At 40.0% G+C, this 19,480-nt stretch overlaps 1 protein-coding gene across 3 annotated transcripts in view; it reads right to left on the bottom strand.

Annotated features, from left to right (window-relative positions):
- Positions 1-19,480, bottom strand: part of LOC117048716 (membrane cofactor protein-like) — a 30,901-nt gene that overhangs the window by 8,680 nt on the left and 2,741 nt on the right. For all 3 annotated transcript variants that reach the window (XR_004426869.1, XM_033152905.1, XM_033152906.1), the window contains exons 2-8: positions 17,289-17,468; positions 13,339-13,530; positions 11,808-11,910; positions 10,230-10,315; positions 6,275-6,466; positions 4,118-4,303; positions 1,552-1,743 (exon numbers count right to left, since the gene is read on the bottom strand). Coding sequence is in view for 2 of the 3 variants with exons in the window: in XM_033152905.1 (XP_033008796.1) it covers positions 1,552-1,743; positions 4,118-4,303; positions 6,275-6,466; positions 10,230-10,315; positions 11,808-11,910; positions 13,339-13,530; positions 17,289-17,468 (1,131 nt within the window). In the remaining variant the exon portion in view is untranslated. The remainder of the gene's footprint in view (positions 1-1,551; positions 1,744-4,117; positions 4,304-6,274; positions 6,467-10,229; positions 10,316-11,807; positions 11,911-13,338; positions 13,531-17,288; positions 17,469-19,480) is intronic.

The raw sequence follows: 19,480 nt of genomic DNA, 5'->3' as shown, positions 1-19,480 counted from the left end.
TCCAGGCCTGCCAGCCAAAGGTACTGATGTGCTTTCAAACTGTTAGGTGGGCAGGAGCAGGGACCGAGCAACTGGAGCTCCCCCCGTCGTGGGGATGCGAACCGCCGACCTTCTGATCAGCAAGCCCTAGGCTCTGTGGTTTAGGAAGCTCCAAATCAGCATCCAGATTTTGCTGTAGGTGAAATGTGATGGCAACTCTAGATGTAATATATTTACTCTGGAAGGCTAAGGAGGATGCAACACTGATCCTCCAGCGCTTTCTCAAACCTACAGGTTCACTTACTGCCGTAGCTTCAGTTTTGCCTCCTTTTCTGAACCTTTTCTGAACCCTGATGGAAGGAAGGAGGTGTGACAGGCCACATACTAAGTTTGCTAAGTTCTGGTGTGAATCTTGGAGCTGCCGGTGGCAGAGGCACATCTCTACTACACCATGTACAGTACAGCTTAGCTTTGTATAGTACATTTAGAAAAAACACATTAATGCAAGAGAAAAACAGCCATTAAGCAGTTTCATGTGAATGGTGATTGGCAAGTGCTTTTCAACTGGCATCCTTGTGATTCACTGCTCTGGCAGATTCTCCTTCCTCCTTTTTTCAAGGTAGAACTCCATACCAGGAGGCCTTGGAAAGGAAAGCTGCAATGTGAGTCATAAAGCCATCTAAACATCATTTTTCCCTATGTTTCCCTAGGAGCATTCAAGACACTCAGCTCTGCACACCAGACATCTTCCAATGCCAGCTTGCGCATAGCTGGTTCTTCCAGGCTGCTGGCCTAGTCTGTGGAAAACAGGCAGAGTGCTGAGGAGCTAGAGAGTGATCTTGCAAGCCATGGGTCGGGACTGGAGGCTCTGCAGGCTGAAATGGCCTTCTCTCCAAACTTGACTCCTTCCATTAATAAGGTGAAGCCAGCAGTTAACCTTTTGCCAAATCCTCCCCAGCCGACTGCTAGATCGCTGACCAGGCCTGTGGCCAGGCTGCAATGCCGCCTGACCGTTTAAGGTAAGTGGACTTGTCTAACCTAATAGGGTGTCAGGGAACTCTCCCCGATGCAGCGCAAGGTGGTGGAAGGGCTCTCCGGATGCTACAGAGAGCCCCAGTCCCACCTTGCCAGCAGCACCTCCTCTGGTAGCGAAAGGAGCTGCAAGACGTCCAGCGAGGAGGGGCAGAGTTCACAGGGGAAAGGGAGTAGAGGCTCGGGGGATGCAAGAGAGACCCAGCACTCCCCCAGTCCCGAGGGCGATATAGGGGGAACACAATTTCCGTCGCCCCAAAGACGTGGGGTGAAAAGAAAGGATGGAAGGCGGGGTTTTCATATACCAAAACTCTTTTGTTGGGGTCAGAACCAGAAGGGGCCATTCCCGGATTCTGACACCACTTGATACAGACATGAACTTTTTAGCTCTGCACTGTATATAGTTTGCACAATAAAATCAATAAAGGAAACAGCGGAGTCCTGGCTGCTTACTCATGAGCAACTAACCGAGAAACTTACATAGGGCTTTTAAGTTTTTATCAACAGATGTCAATGCCACAGAGCTGGATTTATACATACAGAAACAAAGTTGTATAGGGGGATCCCACTGATTGTAGCCTTTGCACTGTGCTTTCATCTCCATGGTTTCATCAGGAAAAGAATACTTTTTATCACACTGCACAGAAATGATACTTCCTAGTTCATAATGAGGTTGTCGTGGATATACACTTCCTTTTAGAACTAATGGAGCACCACAAATATCTTGAGAAACTATAAGAAGAAAAATAAAACCACAAAATATATAAAATAATATCTACATAATTTTAGCCTTGCTTTTATAAGTTCCTGGTAAGATTCAAGGTATTACCATAATATCACATACCTGAATTTTGAGTAATCTATGAAAGTAAGTCACAAAATGCAGTTTACTACTAATTGCTTCATGGCCAAGTCAAGCAAATCCCATTCCTGTGACATCACCAAATGTAACTTCTGTTCTCTGAGCATTTTCTGAGCAGTCACACATTGGACAAGCTTGTAAAATAGCCACTTGACTGTTTGTGGTAAGCACAGCTCACAGGCAACCAGGCCAAGAAACTTTTTCAGGCAGCTTCTTTCTTTTTGGGCACAAATGAGTAACAAAAATCAAAGGAGAGGGTCCCCAAATATATGTAACAAAAGACAAAAGTAATAGATGGGGAACTACCTTCAAAGACGACAGCCATAGATCCCCTTTAGTACAGTCATACCTTGTGTTGCGTTTGCTGCGGGTTGCGAACGGCGCGGGTTACAAACGTGCCGAACCCGGAAGTACGGAACAAGTTACTTCCAGCTTCGGCGGGTCGCGCATGCGCAGACGCGTCAAATGACGTCATGCGTGCGCAGACGTGCCGAATCGCAACCCGCACATGCGCAGAAGCGGCGCTGCGGGTTGCGGACTGCTCAGGTTGTGAATGGGGCTCCAGAACAGATCCTGTTCGCATCTAGAGATACCACTGTACATCAATTTTTTTCTATCTTACTTTCTTAAAAACATGGTGCAAAATGTTAATATTTGTTTGATAATATTGTTATAGGTTAGTAGATGCTACAATTTAATTAAGGCTTGCATGTTAAAACTGTGTATCAGACCCCCAAATGTTAGAATGTAATCAAGAATGTAATCTTAGAACAAGTCTAAGATGCATGTTAGATATTTCTATTTATGAAATGCTAATTATGTGAGGCAAACTTCCTAAATTGTGTATTAGACATTTCTGCTGCTGTTGCTGCTGCTGTGAGTGTCTGGGAAGACCGCTCCCTCCTCCAGCCAACTCCATTGGGCCTAGGAGGTGGGCCTACACTCAACCGCCACAGCTTAAGAGGCTCCAGAGAAGCCTCCGGAACACTGCTGCTGTTGCTGCTGCTGTGAGTGTCTGGGAAGACCGCTCCCTCCTCCGGCCAACTCCATCGGGACTAGGAGGCGGGCCTACACTCACCAACACAGCTTAAGAGGCGCCAAGAAGGGCAGCCTCGGCTCTTGCTCTGTGAATTACTATTGTTTGTATAATGTATTTTACATTGTAATGTAGCCAAAGCAAATTCCAAGTATATTGAAAAATGTACTTGGCCAATAAATTATTATTCTATTCTATTCTATTCTAAAGCCTAGGAGATCAACATGTGTTAATAGCTAATTAAGTCATTTAATTTCTTTTTGAGGTGTTAGCCTGGGGCACCCTTATATCGTAGAGTCAGGTTGTATATTTGTACAAATAATAAACCAATTATCATAAAGACATCCCAGGCTCCACTGTGCTTCATTTTCCAAAAGGAAACACAGACTCTAGATAAGTGTCTGTTACTCCCTGGAATCTGGCACTGCTGTGGAGATTGGCATTGGTATTTAACAATGTTATAATATGTACATATATAAAGTCACAATAATAATATGACATCTCATTTGTTTCTTCTGTAAGCTCTTAACCATTTGAATTCAACCAAATGGTTGAATATTACAAAGGACTGTAATAAAAACGGGTTTCCAATTTTAAAAAATGAATTTTGAAAAACTTCATAAGATAATGTAATTTAAACATACAAATTCAAAACTGCAATCCAACAGGGAAGAATTTAGACTCCTGCACAATGAGTAAGTATAAGTTTGCTGCTGATCAAAATTTGGCTGAGGTCTTACAAAACAGAGGACCATCTATGAATGATTCTCCGTTCTGATACTGATGAAATGAGATTCAATCCTGGAAATCTTGTCAGTTTATAATCTGTATTGTTTGCAGAACTTCTTTGTTTTATAAATAGTGGCCACAGCTTTGAGAATCTATTTGTATTTTATAATTTTGTATGCTATGTACACATATCTACACATGTTCTCATATGTTCAAGTTCTAATAATTATTATTTCTGATATCTTTCATTTGAGTTCGCATGACTTTGGCTTTTGTTACAAATAACTAACATACATCTGTGGGACTAGCGAGGCTAAATAATCATTCTTTAAACTATGTGATTCAATATACTTCTTTGCATGCCTGCATTTGTGAATGTGCACGCCCTAGGCATAAATGTCATTTTAAATGGCTTCTTATTGTTGAATGCAGAAACATACAGTAAATGCTAATATTTTTTCTTTTTAAAGAATTCTTACTCTTTTTGCAGGATGGTGCTTTAGGGATCCAAGTATTGTTCGCCTCACATCGAATGAAATAACTTCCGATCATGAAGTATCCAATTTCACATTGAAATGTAATATTGTTGCCAAAGATATAGTAATCTTTAAACTCACTTATCTTCTTTACTCCATCTTGAACTACTGGATCTGCACATATAATCACTGAAAGCAGAAAGTAATATTAAAAATCGAAATCCCTTAAAAACAGAATCCTTACATTTATACATTATTACAATATATTTTTTCTGCTGAACTTTACTAAAAATTAATATATTCCGTCATCAATCTAGATCTTTGAAAATGAGACTATAAATGCTTTTCTGTCAGACTGCATAGAACACATGATGAAAAAAGGCTCCTGCTATCTTAAGGCCTCTTCCAACAGGTGTTTTCTGTTTGAGGAATACACATTATTTTAGTAATGGCTGTTGCAAATCAAAGGTCTCCAAAATTAGTCCCATCTGCTGAACTAATCCCTAGAAGGATCCAAATATATTTCCTCCAATTAGCACTTACACGTACAGTATTCCTAGTATTTTTCGCTCCATAGGGCGCACCTCATTTTTAAAGGAGGAAACAAGAAAAAAAATATTTTTCTGGTTTTCCTGCTCTAAAAGCCCTGGTTGTTTTTTTGTTGTTGTTTTTTTAGGGTCAGCTAAAAGTTTTGCACCTTTTTTGCAAAGGGAAAAGCCCTGGGTTTTTTTGTTTTTGTTTTTTTGTTTTTGAGGATCAGCTAAAGGTTTTGCAGCTTTTTTTGCAAAGGGGGAAAAGCAAAGAGGAAAAGCCCCATTTTTATGGGGTTTAACTCACATTTCTGAAAAATCTTAAGGAAAGGGAGCCGTTTCTACTGTTTCCAGACAGATAATCTAATCAGCCAGTCACATGTACTGGGGAAACAAACAACCTCCCTCTGCAGCACATTCAATAAAGGAGGGCAGGGCTGAAAGGGAGCCGGGACTCTTATCTCTCTCCCGATCTCTTGCTGATCAGCTGCTGAGCGGGGTCCTTTCAACACTCCCTTTTCTCTTTGTAAAATAAAAAGCACAATCTGCTTTTGGCCCCTGGGCAATTCAGCTCCAGGGACCACCATTCGCTCCATAAGACGCACAGGTATTGCCCCTTACTTTTTAGGAAGAAAAAGGTGCGTCTTATGGAGCAAAAAATACGGTATCTCTCCAACAAGCACTGCCATGTAGCTGTGGCTATACCGCAGCACTTGTGTGAATCAAAAGAGATGAAAGACATTATCACACAATCCACATGACATTTTTAAACTTTCTTTCAGAGGGAAAATACAGCCCTCTCTGAAGCACAGCAAAATCCTCTGTGCCATACCAGTAGAAGTACGTACTGTTGGAAATTATTCACTTTGTTAATGGGCAAGAGTTATCTTTCCTGCTTTTAGACTAACAGGGACTAAACCATAACCCAATATTAAACAGATAATTAAAAATGGAGCATTGTTATATTTTTAATATGAAGTAGTGCTTTACTGTACTTCTCACTAGTATATAACCCGACTAAAAGATTCGATCTCAGAAAGTGAGGAGAAAAAACAGACGTTTATGAAAAGTGTTATAACATCCTACCTCCACCCAGAGAAGAAAAATCCATGTTAATTGGACCAGTTAATTGGATCTTCTCTAGTGGGAATATATCCAGCCACTGAATGTACAATGATAATTGTGTAGGCTTTACAAATGGGGATGGTGTCACCCATTCTGTATGAAAAAAACACCTGACTTTGTTTTACTACAAGGTGTATGTGGGATAGACACACTCCTGTACACTAAAATCCTGGGGAAAATCCTTGTTTTCTGTGATTCAGCAATCACCTTTCTAACAATTAATGAACCAGGAAGTTAATGCTTTAGCCTTTTCCTAAATATCAATAATTGCTATGATTTCATTCATTGGTTAAAACTGTAAAAGTCAAGTGCCAGAAGGCTTTTTACAAAATAAAAAAGTAGACAAAATAGAGTATGGACATTTTGCCTTTTATCTCAAATTCTTAAAAAAAAAGTAAGGTGGGAAAGGGATGCAACAATACAGCAGAACATCCTGTCAAGTCAACAGGTTTTGTTTTTTATAATCATCATGAAGGAAAAACTGGTATGTATAAAAAAAAATAACCTTGGCATCTTGGGGGTTTACTGCTCCAGAGTGGTCTATTAGTCTTATCAACATCACAGTATATAATAGGTTCTCCAATGAGTGAGAGAGTCTCCTTGCAGCTGTATTTGATCACTATTCCATAAGTATAAGGAGGTGCCGTTCCGTTGTGGGATCCACCAGGAATGTCTGGAGGGTTTATACATACAGCTCCTAAAAGAAAACTGAATAATTCAGCAAAATGGTAAAACTGTCAACAGCATACTGTTGAAAAATCCAAAACATACCAACTACTATTTTAAATACATTTATTTAAAAGTGATACCTGTATATCTTAAATGCCTATTGGATTCCTCAGTTAATTTTTTTTTGTTTTGTTTTACCAAAAATCAACAAAATCATAATAAGAGAGGCTCACATTTTGGCAGCAGGGAATTACCATTGGTTGTGATTCTCTGAGTCATTCTCTGTGGAGTTGCACATACAGAAACACATCTGCAGTTCTGTGCAGACAGGAAGACCTTTTGGAAGTACTGAAATACACCCAATATCCTGGCTTATTTTCCTGTTAGATTAATAGAAAGTAAGCCAGAAGTTCCTGCTTCTTAAGTTAACAGAGAACTCTACCTTAATACAAGCCAGGATCTTCATACTGAAATTGATGCACAACCAGGGGAGGAGGAGAAAAGGGAGAGAAGATGCTTGGGTCCAGCGCTCATTCCCAGCTTCATAGAATGATGGTCAGAACTGCCCCATTAATTTTCTGCTGCCAATGTTCCTTATTGTACAATCCTATGCATAGCCACTTGAAAAGCTCAAGATAAATGTGCACATTTAAGTGTATTTAAACCTAACCTTTGTTATTACACCACATTTTAAGTTACACTGAATCTGCCTTTTACCATCATGGAACTCAGGGTAGCACGAATAGGGTAAGTACATATACTATCCAAGCACTGAGCAGATTCCAGACCAATTGAGCTTTCTATATTCAAATAGTTGCACGTGCAAACATTCTGTTTTCTACTTTTTCATGAATGAAGAATGCCATTACTGCTGAGGAATATCTATTTAGATCTCTATATGTAACCCTACTAACCACGTACACTAACCTTTACATGCAATCTGAATCCTATTCCTTATGGAAACATAGGGAAGATGTGAAGATAACTCATGACACCAGAACCTTGGTGGACTGGTGCCTGATGTAAGCCATGATGCATTCTGGAACATAGCCTCCTTTGTGTTCCCTACCCACCGGGTCCCAATCTAATACTCGTCTCAACCGAGTTCCCGGCGTGCACAGCGGGAGGATGGCGGACTTTAACATCTTTGCTATCTATCACGAGTTAATTTGGCGGCTGCGATGGGAGTAAGCAGCCTCCCACCTCCCCGGGATGACGGGGAGGGCTGCCTTTGCCCGCGGTACCCCTTAACCCGCTTTGGGTCCTTCGGGACCGAGTGGGGGGGTCTGGGCACATAGGGCTCGTTTTCAGATGCAGCTCCTGGAGCCGGCCCCGTTCATGCACGCTCCCTTTAATTGGATATATAAATTTGTTTAAAGATTTTGGGCATGTCTCGGACAAAGGAGTGGGAAGAATGTTGCTAACTGCAGCCCTGAGTGATTAAGAATGAAGATTGGAAGAAGACGCGGACTTTACATTGGTATGTGAAGGAGGGAAAAGAAGGGGGGGTAAGCTCTGGAATCTCCGTTTGTTTTGCCTCAATATCTACTTAACACGGGCGAAACCTCCCCCTAGAAAATCCACTTTCACAGGCAAATGGCAAGTGGACTTTAAAGACAGAATGGAAATTAGAATGGAAATTACAAAAATAAACTGTGTGGAGGTGAAACTTGATCTGGACTTGACTCAACAGAAATGGAGGATCCTCGGCTGGCTGTGACGCAGCTAGAATTAACTGCCGAGTGCTGATGATAGCCTGTGGAGCTGTACACCACTTCAAAGGGAGAAGCTGGATTTGATGGACGATTGATAGTGGAATTTACGAGGGTCTGGCCCTCCCAGAAAGGAGTGGGGACGGCTCGCAGGGGAAGAAATTGGTGTGTCGCAGTTTGATTTACAAGTTTGATTTATGAGAGACTTTCAAGATGGCGTCAGCCGAAATGCGATATTGGGAGAGGATGGCTTTTTCCACACAGAGACATTATTTACTATAAGAGTGTCTGCTTGCTGGCATTTATCAGAGGCTGTGAAAATATTGACTTTATGAAGCAACTGGAAAAGATCATAAGAAAGCGCTCCGGAGTCCGAGACATGGGGAATTCACAAGTTAAAAATTTGGCATAATTGGAATTGTTATAATTGGAATTGTATAATTAATTTGGCATTGTAATTTGTTTGGTAATTGGAAATATATATTGGAAAATCAATAAATATGTTTAAAAAATAAAAAATAATACTCGTCTCAACCGAATGCTACATGACATTCTGTACATACTCTCAACAAAGTTTTAAAATAGCAATGTTAAGTGTGTCCTCTTTCCTTACACTAGCAACAATAATGGAGCAGGACCCTTTGTCTTATCAATCAATCAATCAATCAATCCTATACAGGGGGATGCCTGTATAGGATTTTTGGCTGGGAAAGTTGCCCATAAATGTAGATTAAAGAAGAAAGTAATTTGTGGGGTGCTGGAATGTAACCCTTGTGTAGGTGGGGAATCGCCTGTGCAGCCAGCAGCACTTACCTTCTTCAAATGCCTTCTGCATGCCTTTGGATGTATCTGTACAGTATATATATTCTCACAAAGTTCTCCCTACTTTTTACCTCTTATCTGATTTCACCTATTCTTAGAAGTTTTTAGCAAATTCTTTTGTGAAATTTTCTAGACTGGGATCTGCCATAGCCATTTTGCAAGTTTTTTGTTTTACAATCAAACTGTGTAAATTTTATGAAATAAAAAAATCCTTACCATAGCCTCTGTCAGTTAAACGCTTGTAATGACAAAAGCCATTTACAATTGACGAGACATTATTTCTTTACTCCTTGCTGAATTAACATTACCTAAACCTAATATGGGAGGCTGGTGTTATTTAAAATAGCTTAAGAAAGTGCAAACCAGAAAATTATCAACAAGAAGCAGGGTAGGATTCAATTACCTCTGGGTGCTCAACATTCCATGTAATTTAGATATATGTTGATTAGTCTAAACTTAGAGATCTCATTTAGACATCTACAATAGCATTTTAAATAATGAAACTGTAAACCCTATAACTAACATTTTTTATTTTCTTTATTTGTATTGCATGCATAACGTACTACATTTTGAAAATGCTTGAGGAATTCATTCTTTGCAAATTCCAGTACCTAACTTGTTGGATTCAAAACTTGCAGACTAAAGCAAGGAGTCAGAATAAAGTTATCATTCAGATTTTGCACTCCAAAATTTCAGATGTGATTTTTGATTTTTAAAAAAGCATGAAAACACAACTTTAGGATAAAATATGTTTAGAAATGTATGATTCACCCCTGTATTTCTCTTCTGATTGAATTATCTGTTTAATGAGAGCTTTTTAAGGATAATCCATGTTGTAATTTTATTTATTAAAATTTACAAAAATATACAAAAACAGAAAAAGTAATGCATCTTTTTGTGAGAATATACATGCTTCAATATGTATTTCCATGTGGCTATTTTTAATTAGTAGGTTACTACAGAAATGAGACAGAACAGACTTATGAATAGCTGTGAAACAAACACAGAAAAGGAACTAACTAATTCGCTTATTTTAATGTGCATGTTTACTAAATTTTGAGGAAAACTCATAGTTCAATATAGGGCTTTCTCCTAAGGAAGTGTTCATAGGAATGCAGCCTTCAGGTGCAATCCTCTATATCCCTACCTGGGTGCAAACCTCCACTGAACACAGTGAAACAGACTTCCAAGAAAACAACTGTGCTGTTAATCACAAAAAATATCACTCCAAATTTGTAAATAATTTACGCTACTTACGCACACAACGTGGAGGTGGATTACTCCAGCGAACATCACTTCCATATTCCTCACATTTGTTCCAACGTTTCCCAATCATTGTGTATCTGAATGTACAGGATAAAAAATCCAACCAAGTGATGCTCAAGCCATATAAATCAGAAGTACAGTTGGTAGGCAGTTCATAGAGCGGTGCTGTTCAGGTCTACTCCAATCTAGACAAGGTCTTACTGCCCTTTAAATATCAAGATTGCAGCTGGGAGGTACTGCTTGATCTAGCCCTGATTCTTCATATTTTCTATGCTTATGATAATTTTTTAATCTCTTACTAATTATGCTGTTTTAAAAGTGAATTTTATATTGAACTTTTTTTTACTAATGTTTTCTTCTAAAATGTTTAAGATAAAAAATTGTTAACTTCGCTGTGTTAAACGTGCATTCTGCAGTTAACCTCTTTTATAATGTATTATTTTGAATTTTTTAGGATTCTATTTAAGTTTCCTGTTAATTATGCTGCTTTGAATGTATCCTAGATGTTTTTCAGTAATGTTTTATTCTCCGTGTGTGCATGAAACGCTTATCAATTTTTAATTGTTTTTTAATTATTTTCTCCCTTTGTTTTTAATTGTTTTTATTTTTATCTGCAAGCCACCTTGTCCCTTCCCAGGGTAAAATGCATGGTATACATATATAATAAGAAAATTTATGATGATTATAATAATAATATATTTACCGTATTTTTGCTCCATAAGACGCACCTGAACGTAAGACGCACCTAGTTTTTAGAGGAGGAAAGCAAGCCCTGCTTTTTTGAGGATCAGCTGAAAGTGGTGCAGCTTTTTTTGCAAAGGGCAAAGCCCTGCTTTTTTGAGGATCAGCTGAAAGTGGTGCAGCTTTTTTTTGCAAAGGGCAAAGCCCTGCATTTTTGAGGATCAGCTGAAAGTGGTGCAGCTTTTTTTGCAAAGGGAAAAGCCCTGCTTTTTTGAGGATCAGTTGAAAGTGGTGCAGCTTTTTTTGCAAAGGGAAAGCCCTGCTTTTTTGAGGAACAGCTGAAAGTGTTGCAGCTTTTTTTGGCAAAGGGAAAGGCCCCGTTTTTATGGGGTCCAACTCACAATTCTGCAGCTTCTAGTCCTACAGACATTTCTACAGTTTCCAGACAGATAATCTAATCAGCCAGCCACATGTTGCTGGGGAAACAAAAGCCTCCCTCTGCATTCAACAATGGAGGCCTGGGCAAGGGGGCAGGGCTGGAAAGGGAGCCTTATCTCTCTCCCGATCACTCGCTGAACAGCTGTTAAGCGGCTTCCTTTCAACACCCCCTTCTCTCTTTGTAAAAAAAAAAGAGCACGATCTGCTTTTGGCTCCTAGGCAATTCGGCTCCAGGGACCATGCATTTGCTCCATAAGACGCACAGACATTTCCCTTACTTTTTAGGAGGAAAAAAGTGTGTCTTAAGGAGCGAAAAATAAGGTAGATTCTCCTCCTAAACTTAATTGATTGCATTTTCAGTTACAAAGTACTGCCAATTTTACTAGTTTCTGAAAAAACAATTAAGAGCAAAATTATATTGGAAATGTTATTGGTGACCTTTAATCTTACCCTTGAACACACATATATATAATTCCTGCTCCAGAGATGTATGCTGGATTAAATGAGAAAATACTTCCATCTTTTATTGGTGCTGGACTCTCACATACTTTTGCTGAAAAGAAACATTCTGGAATTAAACATACAAAACCAGAAAAAGAAACAAACAATATTTTTGACAGGTCTGGCGTTAATAAAAGGAGGACAGTTTTGACAAATTTCATTAAAAACATGAAGGAAAGCAAGCTATATCTAAGATAATGCATAAAATAACATAGTAACATGCAAGATCTCTTATGTCTACAGTTCACAATCCTAGCAAATATCATTTTTTAAACCAAGCATTATTCTGAATATATTTGCCAGGATCATTAACTACACATAAAAGATATTGTAATGTCAATGATCACCATGCAAGAGATTTTCAAAGTGCCATACTTTGTTATTTTACATTTTCCTTCAGATATTTTAACAAAACTGTTCAAACAGCCCCTCACTGCTCTTTGAACCATCAACTGAACTTTAACTGCTGAAGTACACCATCTTAAAATCTTACGAAAGCACAGATCAGCAAATGCAATGAGTAAACAAACCAATCTCTTGCACATCTTGAATAAGAATTTTGCGTTTCTGGATGCCTTTCCAATGAAAGTGGGCATAACTCATATTTATTTAATCTTCCACAGAAGATTAGTACAAATAAAAAAGTGCTAGTTCTGCACTATCACCTGGGTGGAGGAGGTGCTGCATGTTGTGAAGAGGATGCTCTGTCTGAATTATCCTGCCATAGGGTTACAGCATAGTTGTAACAGATGCCACAAAATTACTTAGCATTAGGTATTTTAAAAACTTTGCATAAAATCTGGGATGTTTGCTTCTTTCATCTCTACAAGACTGCAACTTGCTATTCTTGACAAATTCAAAATCAATGTATTTATTCTTCTCTTGCCTGACTGCCTCATCATGCAAAACTCAGCAAAGATTAAGGTGGTTATGTAGTTAGTTTTTTACCAGAAATAGCACTTGCCTTGTTACTGCAAAAGCAGTTACCTACAGCCAGTGTGCTGTAGGGGTTGGAGTGTTGAGCTAGGATTAGGCAGGTCAAAGTTCAAATCTCCTTTCAGACATGAAGCTCACTGGGTGACTTAAGGACAGTCACTGTCTCTCAGCCTAACCTAAATCCACAGGATTTGTGGGATAAAATAGAAGATGAAGAAAACCATGTCTGAAGAAAAATACATATATGATATTCTGAGCTCTTTGAAGGGTTAAATGTAAATGTATCAAATCAAACAGCTGCAGCATTTACATTCCCTAGCTCAAACATGTTTCAAACTGAGTCATATGGCTACTTTTTATTTCCCTGTTCACCAAACCACTAATATGGCTTTGTGGCCAAAACCAAAAAACATTTCATCTTAATAATGTCCAAGGACCTGCATGTTCTGGGGACTTTTATCTTTTTAAAAACAAAGTCCGGTTTGTCTTTGTTCATAAGTATCTGCAAATCATTACAATAAATCAAAAGCAAAAGATGATGTACCTTTACAGAAGTTTGCAAGTGATGACCACTTCAGATTTTTACCACAGGTAATAGTATTCAAGATGCCAGGAACTTGTTCAAATCCTGCCTTACATACATAGTGTACTACCATCCCAACAGGAAACAATACTGATGTTCCAAACTCATCTTTTAGTTTAGCGCTAGTATGCTTTGGTGGAAAGGGGCAGACTTCTGCAAACAAAAAGCAATATAACAACTTATGACACCATGTTAGAAACTATAATGATGCAAAGGTAAGAATGTTAGAAGATTCACCACTGTTAACAGACTGCCTACATCCTGCCTGCTTTCCTGTTTTATCACATGTATACACACACACACACAAAACAAACAAGCAGACATAGCAATCTATGGAATTTAATGAACTGAAAGATTAAGACCACAATCTATGCATGTTTACCAGCCACGATAGTGGGGTCAGCATGCTGAAAACACCACTACAAGCACCAGATTGGTTGTCAGTGCATTTGTAGTGCACCAGCCTCTTCCCACTCCTGGTTTAGTGCAGCAATGCTGGTGATGGAAGGTCAGGTAAATGCTGTCACTCCACCAACTGGTGCTGATATTTACTCAGAAATAAACAGCCAGGTAAGTGTGTAAAGGAATACAGCTTAAATGTGCAATTTTCTGCTTGAAACTGGGCAAATCTAGATGACAGAACTGGCATAAGGAAAGTATATTCCATCTATCTCAATGAAAATAAAAAACAAAGGCTGCAGCTGTTGACCTGACTGCTGTGGAAAAAAAACCAGAATGACCATCAGCCAAGTGGCAGGCCACAGGATAGCTCCAATACCTTCATCACTTAGCTCCCTTGTCATGCCATTCCCTCGAGCCCAAAGCCTTCATCTTTTTGTTTGTTTGTTTGTTTGTTTGTTTGTGGTTTTTACTGCCTGAATATACTGCCTTTCTCTCAAGGAATCCAATGCTCTGGCCATTTGTGGAATTTGCCAAGTACAATAAACCCATGATCCAGACCACATTCAGCCACCCCTGCTTCATCTTCAGTTCCTTCTGCTGGAAGCTTCCTGGCACACCTTTAAGAGGTCCAGAAGAAACTTATTCAACACTTGAACTGTGCTAACAAAGCCTACAAATGCAGAACAAAATGGCATTAGCAGAACATATCCTGCTGTTTGAGATGAAGTATGAAACTCCACATAACATGTCTGATCGAATTTTTGCTATGCTCAATCATCAATAACAGAGGCTTTCCCAGATGTCTGGGGAAGGAAATGGTGAACTCAACACCTCCTGTCAACAGCTCATTGTGATTGTTGATAGCCAAGCTGCAAATCTTGGCCGTCAAATTCACTCTGGGAAAAGCGAATGAACAAGGGATTAACCTCAGGTGCTCTGAAAAAGCAGCTTTCCATGTCGGGACCAAGAAGCTTAAATTATGGCTGAGATGTTATCAGTCTGCCTGCCATTTGAAATTCACATCTGGATTGTGAGCTAACTGCTGGCTGAAGAAGAGATGATTACCAAAAGACTGAAAGCAAAACAAAAAGCATTTTTTTATTATTTGCAACTCAGAAATTTTTAAATGGCTAAATGGTATCCCAATTGCTAGAAATCTTTATTTTATTTTACTTTTTTATTTTAAACTCTGTTTGATCAATGGTGCTGACTTCAAACTGAAAAGTATTTTTTCTATGTCACTGTGGGAAAAGAATGCGGCACAATAAGGAATCCTGTGAAGACATTAAGGTGAAGATGGGAGACTGAAGCTTTTTAGGTAGAGAATGTGGAGATCTTAAGGTAGAGACTGAGCTGCTAATACGACTAACACCATTCCGTACGACAAATGCATTGTTGGACACCCCACTGACTGTTGGCACATTATAGCAATTAGTGGAAGAGCAATTAAAAAAGATCAGAGTTGAGATCCATGAAATGGTGAATGCAAATGGACCACAGGAGGATGAAATGAAAAATGGAATTAAAGACACAGAAGCTTTGGAGAACAATACCAATAAAAGGTTGCCAGAACAGGAGAGTGAAATGAAAGTTGGAGGCAGTAGATGGTGAAATGGAGAAGTCCTTCACAGAAGTGTCTAGAGGGATAAAACAGCCAAATGGCAGAATTATGATGTTGGAGGAGTAGAATGAAGTCATGGAGGGAGAGACTAAGAGACATCCTGAGCTGGCAGAGATAGAGTTGAAGAGAAATGATTCTGCATATGATTTGGAGTGAATTTACAGGGGAAAGCTACCAACTCATGGAGAAAGAATGGAAGAAGTGGAAATTGAAGTTTTTTAAAAAGGATGGAAACTCATAGCAAATACAACAAAGAAATGATGGGTGCTTGGTGAAGGACCCTGCGAGAGAGAGGGAAGGAAGGGAAGGTCTCCCAGGCTGAGACTGGGGGAAGAAAGGTAAACTCCCAGCTCTCACCTTCCCAGCTCTCACCTCTTTCTGTGTGAGAAAAGGGTTAAGATCTAACTTTGAGAGCTGACTTTGTATTTTCTTTTCTCTTCTTTATCTAGATTAATTTGCTTTTTATTGTATTGTATTATGAAAAAGTCTTAATAAAATCTTATTAGAAAAAAACAAAGGCCTTTCCTTATTCTGGAACAGATCCAACAAGGTCCACCCAGATTTCATGAAGTTCGACCTAGTCTTCCTTGTATCCCAGATAAACCATAACTTGCTATTTTTTTCTGGCTGCATGCATCAGTCACCACCAACAGTACAGTGGTACCTCAGGTTACAGACGCTTCAGGTTACAGACTCCACTAACCCAGAAATAACGCTTCAGGTTAAGAACTTTGCTTCAGGATAAGAACAGAAATCGTGCTCTGGCGGCGCAGAAGCAGCGTGAGGTCCCATTAGCTAAAATGGTGCTTCAGGTTAAGAACGGACCTCCAGAACGAATAAAGTTCTTAACCCGAGGTACCACTGTACCTGTGCAGGGTCACGAGGCTTACTGGATTCTAGTAAACATTCTAAAACATCTTCCATGTGACAGCCCTTTAGATATTTGAAGATGTCTGTCATATCACCTTTCAGTCTCCTCTTTTCCATACTAAACATAACTAACTCCCTCAACCATTCCTCATAGGACTGTGTTTCCAGACCCTTGGTCATCTTGGTTGCCTTCAACTGCACATGTTCCAGCTTGTAAATAGCCTTCTTCAACTGTGGTGCCCATGACTGAACAAAGTTCTGCAGGTATGGTCTGACCAAGGCAGAATAGAGTGATACTATGACTTCCCTGAGGGGACCCAGGTGGCGCTGTGGGTTAAACCACTGGGCTTGCTGATCAGAAGGTTGGCGGTTCGAATCCCTGCGACGGGGTGAGCTTCCGTTGCTCGGTCCCAGCTCTTGCCCACCTAGCAGTTCGAAAGCACGCCAAAGTGCAAGTAAATAGGTACCGCTCCGGCGGGAAGGTAAACGGCATTTCTGTGCACTGCTCTGGTTCGCCAGAAGCAGCTTTGTCATGCTGGCCACATGACCCAGAAGCTGTACACCGGCTCCCTCGACCAGTAATGTGAGATGAGCACCGCAACCCCAGAGTCGGACATGACTGGACCTAATGGTCAGGGGCCCCTTTACCTTTACCTTATGACTTCCCTGATCTCAACACTATTCTTCTGCAGCCAAGAACAGCACTAGGTTTTCCCCATCTTATATTTGAGCATCTGTTTATTCCTGGCTAAGTGTAGAGCCTTACATACCAGTATGTGTCTATTGAAACTCATTTTGTTAGTTTTGGCCCAGATATCTGTTAAGGTATTATGGAATCCTGTTTCTATCTTCTGTGGTATTATCTACCCCTCCCAGTTTGATGTCATCTCTATTTTAGTAGCGCTCACTTCTAGGTAAATATGGATATAATCACAACCACAAAACAGAAGATGCTCAACTTTTCTTGAATTTATAACATTACAGCAACTTTATATGAACAACAAAAAGAACAACACACCACCACAGGGGTCTTCCAATGGTGTCCAGTTTCCATCAATGCAATGAATCGTATTTGGTTTTGAAGGGAATCTGGTAAAACCTTCTTTGCATCCATATTCAGCATAACCAGGTATTTCATAGATGATCTCAGAAAAGGAAAACACTGGTAACTTCTCAATTTTACACCTTTTTTGGTCCCCTTTAAAAACACAATAGTTAAAGATGTTAAGTCTTTTGAACAAAAACATTGTTCACTATTTCACCATATTTGTTCTGATAGTTAATGTAATAAAACATAAAAATAAGTATCTTTTAAAAAAGTAAATTATTATAACTAAGATATGAACAATTGAAAATACACATGTGAAAGTGTTTTATAATATGTGCTCTTTGAAATTTAAAACTGAGCCTTCATGAATCTTCTCTTGTGCAAACTCATGATATTAGCAGTGATGTTGCGCGGCTAGGCGAAGTCCCCCCATACCCCGGGGCAGCCCCTGAGGGAAATAATGACTCATGACAACGTTCTATGGGATTAAATTGGCCACAACTTTATTAAAATTTCAGATGTAGGAAGACCTTGGCTTGGGCATTGGGCGTTTATCCTTCCCAGTCCCCCAGCCGGGGTTCTGGGTAACTTCAGGGTTATCCAGCATGATTGGAAAGTGGGCTAGTCTGGAGAACATATGTTCAAGCAGATAGCCCACCCCCCTATGTTCGCTGCCGCTGGGTGTTTGGTCAATGCCTCCCCCTGAGACCCCTTTAACGGGAACCCTGTTATCGCCGCAGCCCCACCAAACCTGTAAATGACTAAAGGATTCCGCCCAAGGCCTGCAACCGCCAAAGTTGTGACAAATTGCTACGGGAAAGGCGAAACCTGCCAAGGCAGGGAAATTCCTTTCTGGCCCTTCAACAGCGACCTTGTCATAGCAGCGCCTGCGTGGCTGTGGGAAAAAAGGTGGTTAAACCTGCAAAGTAAGCGTCAATTGAGGGAGTGGAGGGTGGGGAAGCTCTGAATCCAACGGCCGCTTCCCAGGTATGGCTCAAGTTCTATTGTGTGTACTGTATAATCCCTCCTTCTACCTGGCCAATCCCCCTGGCAACACCTCCCCAGCCGGGATTGGGCGGCTGCTAGAGTAGGTGGAGTCCACAGGTATCCCAACCTGGGAAGGCGAAGCCAAACCAACTGCCAGCAGCTGCCACCGTGATTCAACGGGTCTCCCCGCAACCTCGCAACATGCACACCCCATTTGATGTGGGGAACGCTCATTCTCTTATAAATTCTTATACGTTTCCAAGTTCAAAATTCTGGCCAGAATGCCCCTCAAGGGAAGGGGTAGGGAACCATATTCAGCTCTAGGGCCACATTCCCTTTTGAAAAACCTTTCAAGACCACATGCTAGTAGCAGGCAGGGCCAGAGGCAAAACTGGGTGGAGTAGTGATAAATACCAATAAAATCAGGTTTCTCCACCATTGCCCTTATGCTATGAAATGTTCTTCCTCCTGCCATACGAGAAGCAGCAACCATCAGATGCTTCAAACATATTTGAAAGATGTCTTTTGCCCAGGCTTTCCCTTACACAGAAGACCAGAGATTTTTGCCAAGGTAACTAAGGAGAAGATCTCTTTATCTGCATTGTGGTAAATCGATGAAGAATATGACTTGCCATCAAACTGTATATGGGGAGGGGCAGCAAAGGAAAGAGAAAAAGGAGGACCAAATAAATCACACAGGAAAACACAAACATAAATAACAGAAGGCAATGTTCAACCCATATATGCACACTAGAAAACTAGGTCTAATTACTAGATCCCACCTCATCAAAACAGATTTTTGTGCATTTCTCACACATTTATTTGGTTTTTTAAAAACTGTATTTCCTCCCAAAGCAGCCCATGGTGGCAAGCATCTAATGCTACAATAATATGATTTAAAATTAAATTAAAACATTTCTAAAATATTTTAAACCATCTATACACATTTAAAGGGAATCACATACTATCAGTTAAAATTTCAGTTGCCATGGCCAGTGTCCATCAGCCATCATATGCCTAGGTAAACAGGAATGTTTTTAAGTTTCTCATGGGAGTCAATAATGAGGGAGACAAACACATCTAATAAATGATGGCATTCCACAAACAAGGAGCCACTAGTAATAAAGCCCTGTCACAGGCAATCCTCAGGTAGGCAACAGCCAGAAGCACCAACC

This window comes from Lacerta agilis, chromosome 6 (genome assembly GCF_009819535.1).
Source record: "Lacerta agilis isolate rLacAgi1 chromosome 6, rLacAgi1.pri, whole genome shotgun sequence".
Classification (NCBI taxonomy): Eukaryota; Metazoa; Chordata; class Lepidosauria; order Squamata; family Lacertidae; genus Lacerta; species Lacerta agilis.
The sequence above is the reverse complement of the archived record's forward strand: the minus strand, read 5'-3'. Positions and strand labels throughout refer to the sequence as shown.